At 47.3% G+C, this 12826-nt stretch overlaps 1 protein-coding gene across 1 annotated transcript; it reads right to left on the bottom strand.

Moving 5' to 3' along the window:
* Positions 1–648: 648 nt before the first annotated feature.
* On the bottom strand, positions 649–10615 carry LOC142784682 (receptor expression-enhancing protein 3-like). Its single transcript, XM_075883163.1, has 2 exons — positions 10381–10615; positions 649–915 (listed from the first exon to the last, which is right to left on the bottom strand). The coding sequence occupies exons 1-2, from the start codon at positions 10612–10614 to the stop codon at positions 802–804; spliced, it is 348 nt and encodes a 115-aa protein (XP_075739278.1). The 5' UTR covers position 10615; the 3' UTR covers positions 649–801.
* Between the last annotated feature and the right edge of the window lie 2211 nt (positions 10616–12826).

Genomic DNA, 12826 nt, shown 5'->3' with positions numbered 1-12826 from the left:
TTGCATCAGTCACATATTTTCATCATCCATTCACGTACCGTAATACCAAATTTGGTATATGTGACGCTAGCGAAACGGCCGCGAGAGCATCATGAGCATGGCAAGTAATCATGTTGTTAGATGACACGCATGCCATGATTTTCATGTTAGGGTCTTTCGCTTGTGTTCGCCATGCAATCATGTCATAGCATACCAGTTTTGCAACATGCAATGTGAACGAAACCACCACATGTGCTGCGGGACCTTGAAATATAAAGTATGACATTCATTACATACATGTCATGATTTTTATGTCATGACTGGTCAAATATGTTCCTCAGACAGTCTTGTTATGCCATGCCAAATGTGGTATCGATGCCATTATCGAAACGGCCAGGAGAGCAAAAAGTTGTAGGTGGCTAGACAGATTGATAGATAGATAGATAGATAGAGAGAGATAGATAGATACATAGATAGATAAATAGATAAATAGGTAGAGAGGGAGATAGAAAGAGAGATAGATAGATAGATAGATAGATAGATAGATAGATTATAGATAGATAGATAGATAGATAGATAGATAGATAGATAGATAGATAGATAGATAGATAGATACGCTCAAGGTCGCCGAAGTTCTCTAGGAAATGCTTCGCATTTAAAAATGCAGACTCCCTTGTTTTGTTTTTTTACTGCACGAACGCACACAGCTGTAGAAAAAACAAACTTCCCCGACAAGCGCAGCATTCTGAGATGGAAACAAACAAACTGAAACAAGCTTAGCACGGAGTCCCTTGCATAGCGTCTCCTTATTGTCGTTGCTCGTTACTTTTTCATCCTGCTTGTAGAAAAACTATCGATGAACTCGAGTATGTGCGGCTTCCATTTTTCAAGCATTGGTCCCACAAATTGGTCATAAAATGTTTCCGGTGGTTTCACCTGTATAAAAAGAAAGATTGCGACAAAATCAATAAGTGTGTAGAACATACAAGCAGGAACACCACAACTTTTATGAAGTATTCAGAAAACATCCAACACGCGCGCTGTTTTCGGACAGAGTGATGCGATCGTGACAGTAGTCGTTTGAGTGGAAAATTAAGGACATGACGCTCAATTATACTCTCTATTGCGCGGTGTTTCTCTGCCTAACGCAGCGGCTTCGCAATAAAGGCCCGCGTGTGTTTACACTCGCCTACTGTAATTAACGAGTAAGTGCTCACGGCTGCAAAACTACCTAATTTGTTCTAGAAACTACCGACCACAAAAGACAAAGTGATAGGGCCTGGAGCGTGTTGCTCTAAAGCGTGGTTGGAAACTATAGTGAGTGTCCACAAAAAAAGAAAAAGAAGAAAGCGATGATAAAAAGTGTGCTACTTCTTAATCTACCTCACTTATGCAGATGCTGGACATTGCGCTAGCGAAGGCTGTCGACGAATTATGAAAAAAGTAGAGATAGAGCTCTGCCAATTTTACAACTTGTTTCGGGGTTGCATTTCCTAATATAGGCAATCAAATAAACTGCTTCGCTTGCTAAAAATTGTTCTTCAGTCTCAAACTCAAACTTTCATGATACCTGGAGTAGCACCTCAATTTGAAATGAGTTTATTAAAGTGCCTCCCCCCTCCCCAGTTGCGGCGGGGCGCGTATTTGGAATTGCTGGCCCCGCATCGCACGAAAGAGGGAAAAGAAAGAGTGCGAGGAGAACTCCAGCGCGAGCATCAGGACTGCTCGCGTGCTATTGGTTCCTCTCTGTAGAGGACGTGCACGTATAGAGGAGACCCACGCCGAGGGAGGCGCTGCAGAGCGTGGCGCTGTCATTCAATTTGGGGAGAAAACTGGTTACTCGAGTGTTGGCCTCTCCGCTGTCCCTTTCAACCTGCCTTGAAAACGCGTTGTTTGCTCGCACACTTCACGCGTTCTGCGCGTGTTTTTGAGAGTCTCACGTCGCGCGCGGTTATGATGTATGCGCTCTGTCCACATTTAATAGGATGCCGCAATTGAGGATTTTTTTTTTTCGTGGCAGCGATTTGGTAAAAGGGCAGCGAAGCAAGTTGTAGCAGACGACGCCGTCCTCGTCAGAGCGAAGTGCATTTCGCAAGTGAAAGACGACGCTGTTTACGACGTTAGAGGTAAATAAAACTTTTGTACGTTCATAATTATATATCTGTTTTATTTGGTTCACTGTGTGTACTATGCGCTATGTTTGTTACTGGATGCATAGGTAAAGCCGCTTCTCGTGCTTTAGGTTAAGCGGTTCTTGCGCTTTGACTGCTATTAGTTGGGATATCTTAATTTACTAGCACCCACCCAAATTATCGTGCAGTATATACACAGCACTTCAAAAATAAATGGTCTATTTGGGACCTATTTCTGACCCACAACGAAAATTGACGTCCATCTCACGTGTCTTTCCTTGCATTATCACCGTTCTCATCTAGGGTACTTTGAGTTCACGAACAGCGTGCGCACCATCATGATGAGCGCCCAGCTTTCAGAGAAACTTTTCTGTGTGTGTCTAATCTGCAGGGAAAGAGCGCATTGCTATAAAAACATTTTATCTTGGTCACGTATCAAAAATGCACCGTGTTGTTCGGGCAGCCCCTGCACACTCAGTAACAACTAGTTCACTGTATCTGCCAACGGACGTGCAACAACGACTAATGCATTTTTTTCTTTTTTTCATAGTTGTCCAAGCTTTTGGCAACCACACACTTCCGTCGGCGCTGCGTTCATTTAAAACTATATAACAACACATTACCAATACCACATGTGCACACAGCTTCAACTACTACGTCCCCAACAATATTGAGTACTAGTAGCAGCATAAAATATTTCTTCGCTATTTTTGAACAGTGCTCTAAAGACGGGCGTTGAAAATTTATACTTTTGAGATGGGGACGTGCATCTCCCAGTAACTCGATAGATTCGAGGTACGGTGACGCCGGAATCAACACCCGTAATATTGAATACGTTGTGCGCGTGCTAAGTTTTATGAGAAAAATTGTTTACATACTTTTTTCGGTGCGCTGCTTTAATCCATTTCTGTCGTCTGCTTGTTTCGTACCCTCGGTTTGGGAATCGGTAGAATTTCACTGGTGGAGTCGACCTCTTCGTGTTTGCATGGTTATTGTGACAGTTGACGACGCAGCAATGTCACCCCCTTTTCTGTTAGGGTAACATCGTGGAACGAGGGACGTTTCACGTGCAGCGCGTGCTTCGCAAATGCGTGGAAGCCAAAGGGAGCGGAAGGGTCGGAAGACTCTACTGTTGTGCGCTTTTTCTGGCAGGGGAAAGGCAAGCGCTGGCGTCGCCGGGCAAACTTGAGCGGGTCTCCACGCACGCATGCGCCCGCGACGGAATGCGCGAACTTTTCCCGGCTGTTGCATCGTAGGGAAGCACCCACAACCTGCCGCCACACTCTTTCTCTACCTTTCCCTTCTGCGGCAGCGTGGGCCAGTTAGTATGGCAAGACAATAGTTATAGCGCGAGAACAAAACGACGACATAGAGACAAGAAGAAGACGTCTCCTTCCTTTCTCTGTGTCGTCGTTTTGTTCTCGCGCCATAACTATCGTCTTCCCTTCTGCCTTTCTGCATCCCTTTTTCCCTCTCCCTGTAAGAGCTGAGCCGAACCATGCTACCCGCAAGACGATAGTTATAGCGCGAGAACAAAATGACGACACAGAGACAAGAAGGACACAAAAGACACGAGCGCGTCCTTCTTGTCTCTGTGTCGTCGTTTTGTTCTCGCGCTATAACTATTGTCACGCCATACCAACTAGCCCAAGCTGCTACACTACTAAGTTACCCGCAAGAGTTGTATAAGAGTGACTTTTTTGTTTTGTTTAATTCAATCAACCACTGCATCATACGTGCCACTGCTGGCATGGTCGACGCCCATGTGCGAATCAAAGTTCGAAATTACCATCTAACGTTCAATCACATGCATCGCACTTCTGTCACACACCATACCAGTTGCAACTGCCCTTGCAGAAACGCGATTCCGACTGTAATGGCAGACGCCCAGACGTTCACATCTGAATTAGACGCCAACACATCAAACGTGAAGCGTGTTTCAGTCAACGACGCAGTTCCGAATGACATGGAAGCCTCGCGCACATTTACGTGCGAAATAGACGCCAGTTTGGCCAGCCCATCTGACGTGAAGTGCCTCCTCGTCGACCTCTGCATGCACAGATGCGCACGAGTGCCTCGCCAGCTACAGCAAGGCAGCTAATACGATGACCAGGTCGTGTTAATGGAATTGCTGCTGTATGTGCTGAAGGCGTCGCGGAGGCACTTCCTGTTGACAGTCGGAACCTCTTCGCGCAATACCATCACCATGCTATCGCCATCTTATCAAAATTCACTCGCTCGCGCCCTCGCCGCACGGTAGCGATCCATCCAAGACACCGAAGGGGCGAGGGTGCTTCGGCACGGTGGAACAGCCGTAAACACTTCTCTGCGTTTCCGTGATTCCGCGACGACGACAGTGCCGGCTTGTCTTCGGGAGATAGGCGGCTGAGCGAAAATTAGCCCCATGGGTTTGCTTCAAACGACCATGAAGCGGGCAATCTTGGGGGAGTTAACAATGCCCTCTCCGACGCTTCGGCGGCGTCTAAATAGGCAGCTCGAGCACCCGAATGAAGTCTTTTCTTTGCTACCTTATTGTGTAACCCAGACCCCGTCCCTCGTTACCACGGATTATGGCGGGGGCTGCGCCGCTTAGCCGGAGAGGGGCTATGGCAGAATGGGGACCATCACGTCACCTCCAGAGACGAACAAATAGCGCGCGAGCCATCCTGAGGCCGGCACTAGTGTCCTCCTCGCACTCTTTCTTTTCCTTCTTTCTTGCGATGCGAGGCCAGCAATTCCAAATGCGCCGGCGGGGCGCCATAGAGAGTTCCATCTATGATCTTCTTATGAAATTTTTATTTCATAACGGCCTCGCGTCTTCTCAACTATTAATGCAAGCTGGTTCAATATGTTTATATGATATCAACCACAACGTGTTTCTGCAACACAATATGGTGACACAAATCCTGAGAAATGTCATGCCAAGTAACTTTACGTGGGCATATCGACAGTCAAATGGAAGTTTTTTTTTCATATACATCTTATGAAGGCTATCGTAAATTATGAACCACAAGCAGCTAGCCAAGCTTTTTTATTTTTCTCATTGACGCTCGAGGAACCAATGACAAGAAAGGAACTTCTAGTGAATTACTGCTACAATTAAAAAATATATATATCGTAAAAAATGGGACATGGAATGTATGCGTGACATGAAGCGTCTATTAATAGATTTGCGGAGCCAGCTAAGAACATTAAGAAAAGTGACCGGGCACATTTTCCAGCATACTGTAAAGACCTTCTATGCTGGTCTCGCAGCTCGCATTTGACGGGTCAAAGCGTCCGCTATCCAGCCAGTTAACGGTCGAACACTCGTGAACATTTGAACAAAAGTAACTTTAATCACCAGGAATTGCGGTCACATTTCAACAAACATTCACAAGCACTCAGTAAGTCCCCCCTTAAAAAAGGCGGTGCTGTTGCTCGGGCTGGTAGGGTGAGTCTGACCGCCGCCTGGCATTTCTTCCTTCGACGACCGGTGCTTTCACTCTCTCCATGAGCCGACAGAGAAGATGACAAATGACTCTCTGAAGGTCGTTTGCGGTGCCCGTTTAAAGTGGCCATAACAAAGGAAAAAGGGGTTTCAAGAAGTGGAAGTCGCCCCTATTAGGGGATTAGGCGTCTCCCCCACTTCCGTTGGCGGCACTTGAAAGGCAAACACGGCTCCTGGCCGCTCTCTTCGAGAGGGGATGGCACACTCCCCGCCTGGTGTCTGCTTGTTAGACGCCACAGTTTGCTGATGGCGAAAACAAGGGCACCACTTCCGATATCGGTCGGCAGAGTTTCCTTATTGCGCCATTCCTTGCAATCTTCACCTCCACCTTGCGCACCATTCCGTCCGCACTGGGCAGGCTTTGGGTGACAACGCCGATGGGCCAATCGTTGCGATTTGCTTCTTTTTGCCTGATGAGCACGACGTCGTCTTCTTTTATATCCTTTCATGAAGTGCACGAAGCGCTCTTTTGTCTCAGGGTTTTTTCGCAAAGTGCGTCGCAGCGAGTACAGGCGAGAGAGAGCCTGTTCTCGGTTATTCGGAAGCAGTCTTCTTGGTGAGCGGAAAGGTAGAGGGGCAACCCAGTTGTTTGACCTGTCTTTGTACAATTCCCTATCCATGATATTGAGGAAGGCTCTATCTTCTATAGACAGGGAACGCTCGTTTTCTTCTCGCGTTGTCTCGAACAGGTTGGGTGCCAAGGTGTCATCTGATGTTGTTATTGATGAGAAATCATTCTTGACCTGATGCCTATCCGCAGTGTAGAGAACCAGCGCTTCCATCACCATGAAATGTTTTGTACATGGGGTGAAAAGGGATGATCTTCCGTTGCCCAGAATGTGTGTTTTTAACACATTTATGGTGCCTGTTTTACGCGTACGACCCAGGCAGACGTTTCCGACAATGACCCATCCGAGATCGAGCCTCTGTGCATAAGGAGCGTCAAGTGGCCCGTTAATGGTCTGGCGAACTTTGTGGACTCTGAGAACGTCTAGACCGAGGAGGAGCAGTATTCTTGCCTCTTCGAGAGGTGGAATGTGAGCGGCAATGGCCTTCAAGTGCGGGTAGCTCCGTGCTGCGTCTGGCGTTGGAATTTCTTCCCTGTTGTCCGGAATCTCATCGCACTCAAGAAGAGGCGGAAGGGAGAGCTTGACATTGCCCGATACGCTCCGCACAAAGAAGTCGTCTGCGATCCTGCCAACAACCTCAGTACTGCCGGAACAAGTGCGTAATGTGTACTGGGTAGGTGTGCCCTCCACACTGAACTCGTCGAGAAATTCTGGCCGAAACAACGAACGATTACTCTGTTCATCTAGTATCGCGTATGCTCTTAATATCTTGTCAGGCTGAGATTGATGAGTCACATCCACGAGGCAGATTTTAGCGCACGATCTGTGGTTGTCGTTCACGTTTGCCACCTCAGTACGCGTAGATGTGACTCTTTCATCCAAATTCTGAGCCGAGCTGTTATCGCGTTCAATAGGCTTCGGCGACTCTGAGCACGTAGTTGATGGGTGAAGCGCTGTCGCATGATTACCGCTGCTGCATATGTAGCATTTTATGACCGCCTTGCATTGCCACTGCGTGTGATTTGAGGATAAACAACATCGTAGACATATTCCGTGCGCTCTAAGTAAGGTCATCCACTCTTCCAGTGTTTTTTCACGGAAAACGCGACACCGTGCAAGCGGATGAGGCTTCTTGTGATGCGGGCACCATTTTTCGAAGCTCTTCGATTCAAGTAGCTGCTTTGGCGTGGTTTCCTGAACCTGCTCGAAGGCGTGATCTAAGTTTGTTTTCCTTGCTGACACGGATGACTTGTGCAGCGGGGTCTTGGTGGTCGTTTCTTCTTTTCGCTGTGTGATCGAAGGCAAGACGTATGGTGGTTGCAGGATGAAGCTGGGATCGTTCCTCATGCTTGCCTGGTCTTGAACGAACTTTGAAAAAACCGCAAACGGTGGGAACGCAGTGTTGTTCTGTTTTTTGTATTCAGTCCCCACTGACATCCAATTTTCTTAAAGTCCAGATGGTAACTTGAAAACAATTTTGTTTACTCCTCTTGCACTATCAAAATAGTTAAGACCGGCGAGGTAGGGATCAGATTTGGCAGCTTCGAGTTCCATCAGGAGGTCTCCGAGCTCTTGCAATTTGGCATTATCCCGGTACGATATTCTTGGGAATTCCTCCAACCTCCTCAGCAGCGCATCCTCAATTGCCTCAGGACGTCCGAAGGTGTCGTCGAGCCGTTTCCACACGATGTTTAAGCCCTTCGAGAAGTCATCCACATGAACAGATTTCAACCTTCGAACTTGATGCGATGACTCAGGACCAAGCCATTTGATTAGAAAGTCGAGCTCTTCCTGCGCAGAAAGGTCTACATCTCTGATGACACCTTTGAAAGATGACTTCCAAGCTCGAAAGTTCTCAGGTCGATCATCAAACTTCGCAAGTCCTGTAGAGACAAGGTCCTTGCGGCACAGGAATTTAAGGACGCCGGCAAGCTCCGAGCTGGAACTCTTAGGTGCTGGCGTGTACGCAGGCGGCTGATGATAGTCACGCAAGTCCGTGAGGTGGTTGGCTACTTCAGCATGCTCCAAGCTCTGACTTTTCGGATGAACAGTAGGCGCCCGAAGAGACGCAAGCTTGGCATCACGTATGGTGGCTTGCTCAGTGATGTAGCTCGAAACCCGTAGTGTCCGGTCTAAAGGTGGGTGTGGGCGCACACACTCCCCGCCATCCTGTTCCACAGCTGCCTCGAGTGCACTTGCCTGCGCGTCTGCAGCAGCTGCCTCTTTTTCATGTTGTAATACCTCAAGCTCGGCCTCAATTCTTGCCTACTCTAAGCGCATTGCGGCCTCTTTACGTCCAAACTGAGCTCTTGCTTTGACGGCCTCTGCTTGCGCGTGGGCCTGCACAGGAGCCAGGCTAATCGTGGAGGAGCCCGATCGTTGTGATCGCGAGGAAGCTCTTGAGTGAACCGATAGAGAGAACTGCGATGCTGTTTCATGTGCCTTGTCGCGTTCTTGGGGCGTAGCCTCTCGTAACTTTTCGCTCACGATCGCCTCACGGTCTTCATCGATTGCCTGTTGGAGGTGTAATTCGTGCCTGGACTCAGGCGTCTTCGCCTTCTCAAGAAAGGCTGAGTATCTTGCGGTAGCATGCTCGTAGCACTCGTAACTTGCACGAAGCTGCGTTTTGGCGACAGTAAACTGTTCTCCCATAGCGCGTGACAGTGCCTGAAGAGCGCTCTCCACGTTTTTCCAAACAGAATCTAGTTTGCGGCAGTGCTCTTCGCGGCTCGTTTGGTACATTTCTTTAGCCCTCGTCGATAGGGTTGTTTTTCTTTGCGGCCGAACGTTTGATGCGGAAGCTTCATCTTGTGGTGTGACATTTGGACACTCATGCGTCAGCTCGTCCTGGTCCATTCTTGCTTGCACGTTTTGTCTCGGAGCGGACGTATGTGAAACAATGGTGCTAAGCTGCGCGTTGAGCGTTGAAAGATGAAATGAGCCCACCTTGTTGCTGCCCTTCTGCTGTCAGCTGCTCAACTCCTTGGCGATGATATCCTTGCAATGGGCGTGTGTCTGGGTTCAACCGGGGGTCTTGCCGTGGCGACGTATCCCATTGCTGGCGGACGTTGAGTTGGCGGCCGATGGCAGTTGAAGCGCTTTTTTTTACTATGCTGGTCTCGCAGCTCGCATTTGACGAGTCAAAGCGTCTGCTATTCAGCCAGTTAACGGTCGAACACTGGTGAACATTTAAACAAAAGTAACCTTAATTAACAAGAATTGGGGTCACATTTCAACAAACATTCACAAGCACTCAGTAAGTCCCCCCTTAAAAAAGGCGGTGCTGTTGCCCGGGCTGGTAGGGTGAGTCTGACCACCGCCTGGCATTTCTTCCTTCGACGACCGGTGCTTTCACTCTCTCCGTGAGCCGACAGAGAAGATGACAAATGACTCTCTGAAGGTCGTTTGCGGTGCCCGTTTAAAGTGGCCATAACAAAGAAAAAAGGGGTTTCAAGAAGTGGAAGTAGCCCCAATTAGGAGAATAAGTGTCTCTCCCACTTCCGTTGGCGGCACTTGAAAGGCAAACACGGCTCCTGGCCGCTCTCTTCGAGAGGGGACGGCACACCTTCACTGCTTTGTGTGCACCATGCTATGTGCAAGTCTTGGTTACGAAGTAAATAAAAATGTCACATATCTGTTGAAGGATTCTGTATTATCTATTTATTTATTTATTTATTTATTTATTTATTATCAAAATCTGTCATTATTTCATAGATAATTACTCGGCATGGGCCAAAATCTACCCACAGGAATACATTGTACAAGAAACCAAACTAGAAAGTAGTAAACACCATTGAAACAATGATTTGTGAGCCTCGTAAAAGGGGAATCAAAGAACTAATAAGTACAAAACATCAAACTTGCCATTAGTAATAGGTACTAACAATGTGTATCCCTCGCAATCAAGACAGTAAACAAAAAATAAAAGAGAACACCACAATGTTTAATTACGAAAATACTTTTTCTCTATTTCAAGAAAGCCATGGCAATAATTTTCTGAGTCAACACAGCGATAGAAGACGGCAAGAAAAAGCGTATTAAAGAGAAAAAATTAAGCTGTGTATTAATTTTGTACTATAGAATGTACTCACAATACAGGCATAAGACGGCTGTCCAACTGCTACTTCAGTGGTAGCTATATATTGTATAATATGACGTGTGCATTTAGGCAGATGGCCGATGAGTGCTATGATCTGTGAAGGCAGCGTACCTGAATCCAGACTAGGGTAATCAGCCGGACGCAATCGACCAGCTCCTTCAGAGGACCACGCCCCAGCTGGCCGGCCACGCCGTCGATGACCGTGTAGGAAGCCACACCGATCCAGTACTTAAGGCAAACCGACTTCTGCTGCGCTTCTTTATCCTCCAGACTCTTGTACGTGTAGTACAGCGGAGCCATAAGCCCGAGTGCGAGAACAAAGCTCCTGCAGAAGCTCAATCGCATTTTCGCTTGCTTGCTTGATCCTCTCTTGTGGCTCTTACCCACTAGGGGAAATGCCCAGCGGTTAATGAAAATGAAAAATTTAGGGTTATTCAGGCTAGAGAATTATGATAACTTTGTTTTGACAAGATGGGATTATTTTCGTAAAATGTGGAGAAAAAAGTGATGGAAAAAAAATATTAGGATTTTTTTTACTCTCCTCTAGTACTACTTCAACTTTTCCGTAGCTCATACCTACTGCTATAAATATCTCGCTGATGAATGGAAAGACGAAAGTGAGAACACATGTACATGCACAAACACTTGTACACGTAGTGTTCCTCACGTAGTGTCAACAGCAGAGAGATTCCTCTAGAGCCGGTAATAGCTACATTTGCTCGATATACTAGTCGGGCAAAAATCAAAGCGTAGCCGCTAATATATAGGGACCAACCACTATCACTTAGTCGACTGCAGTGCCAAACATTCTGGCATTTCGAACATACCATATAGGGTGGTGCAGCATGGCTGAGTCACTTCGACGTCACCGGCAATTTCGTTAAAATCACGTGACCTGTTACGTCACCATTCTTGTGTGTATATATATATATATATATATATATATATATATATATATATATATATATATATATATATATATATATATATATATATATATACACACACTTCGTTTCAACCACAATAAACGTTGTTCCACACCCGACTGCAGGCCCGCTTACATGGCGGCAGCGGTGCCTAGCTGAAATGGCCACGCCGCCAGCGATTTGGTCGTCAACAATCTTGCCGCCGCCAAAGCCACTGGACACATCGGGCAACACCTGGCTTGCATGGAAAGCTTGGAAGAGTGAGTTCACGCTATTTCCCACTGCTACCCAGTTGACAAAACAAGCGAAAGAAGTGCAAGCAACCACGTCTCTAGCGATTATTGGTGAAGAGGCAAGGAAGGCACACAGCACCTTCACGTTTGCGGCTGAAGAGAACAAAAATAACGTAGACGTCTTAATTGCCAAGTTTGAAGAGTTCTTCAAGACAGAAACGAACTTGACCTATCATGAATTTCTATTTAGGTCCAGAAACCAAAGGAAAGGCGAACCTTTCAATGAGTGGCTGACGGAGCTACGAATGTTAGCCACAAACTGTGAATTTGGGGTTATGGAAGACTGCATGCTGCGCAGTCGTATATTTCTGGGTATTCGTGACAAGAACATTTAGCAGAAACTGATTGCGGAAAACCCTTCGTACAAGAAGACTATCGATATCTGTCACACGCAATCACACGCAAGAGCAAGGGAAACAGCAGTTTCGTGAAATCAGTGAAGCCACGGAGGCAGCGCAAGACACTGCAGTTAACGCAGTCGCAAAGAAAGGGGATGCCTGCGGCAGCAGCGGCTATCGCGCACACCGCGGCGAAAGATGCCCCGCCACCGGTAGAACATGCAATAAGTGCGGAGGATTTAACCACTTAGCCCGAGCATGCAAACCGGCAACGCCTTCGCGAACCGTTCCTCACAAGAAGAAAGAACTACTGGAACTATGCGCAGAAGACGGCGATTTTTTTTCTGCAAACATCAACGGTGAGCACGGTGCACACAGACCACTGGAGCGCGACGGTGGACATTGAAGGCCAACCAATGACTTGTAAATTAGACATGGGGGCTAATTTTTGCGTCATTTCAAGGAGGGACGTTGAAAAGCTACCGGATCTACCAGAGCAGGCTTGCCGGGTTGCGCTAACAGCATTTTTTCTGCCACAAGGCAACCGCCCAAGCAAAAGCGCACCTGCGGCTTTCAACCAATGAGAGGGTGGTCCACGAAACATTCTACATCATAGAGCAAAGTGTACCAGTGACTCTGAGTGGTTCAGCAGCCGAACGCCTTGAATTTATCTGCCGGGTACAGCACATTGATGTCGATCAACTTTACCAGCCAGCCCAACCTTTCGCAGATATCTTCACAGGACTGGGTGAGCTCAAGGACCACGAGTACGAAATAAAACTCAAGCCCGGGCCGTGGGTGTCGTCGTACTAGCTGGAAGAGTCCCCGTGGCCCTGAAGGACAAGACTAGAGCGGAACTTCAGCGTATAGAGGATCGGGGCGTCATAAAAAAGGTAACTGAGCCTACAGAATGGTCCAGCCATATGGTTACCGTTGTTAAAGGAGACAAAGTTCGAATTTGCCTGGATCCAACATCGCTCATTCAAGCCATACTCCGTGA

This window comes from Rhipicephalus microplus, chromosome 2 (genome assembly GCF_043290135.1).
Source record: "Rhipicephalus microplus isolate Deutch F79 chromosome 2, USDA_Rmic, whole genome shotgun sequence".
In the NCBI taxonomy this organism is placed as follows: Eukaryota; Metazoa; Arthropoda; class Arachnida; order Ixodida; family Ixodidae; genus Rhipicephalus; species Rhipicephalus microplus.
The sequence above is the reverse complement of the archived record's forward strand: the minus strand, read 5'-3'. Positions and strand labels throughout refer to the sequence as shown.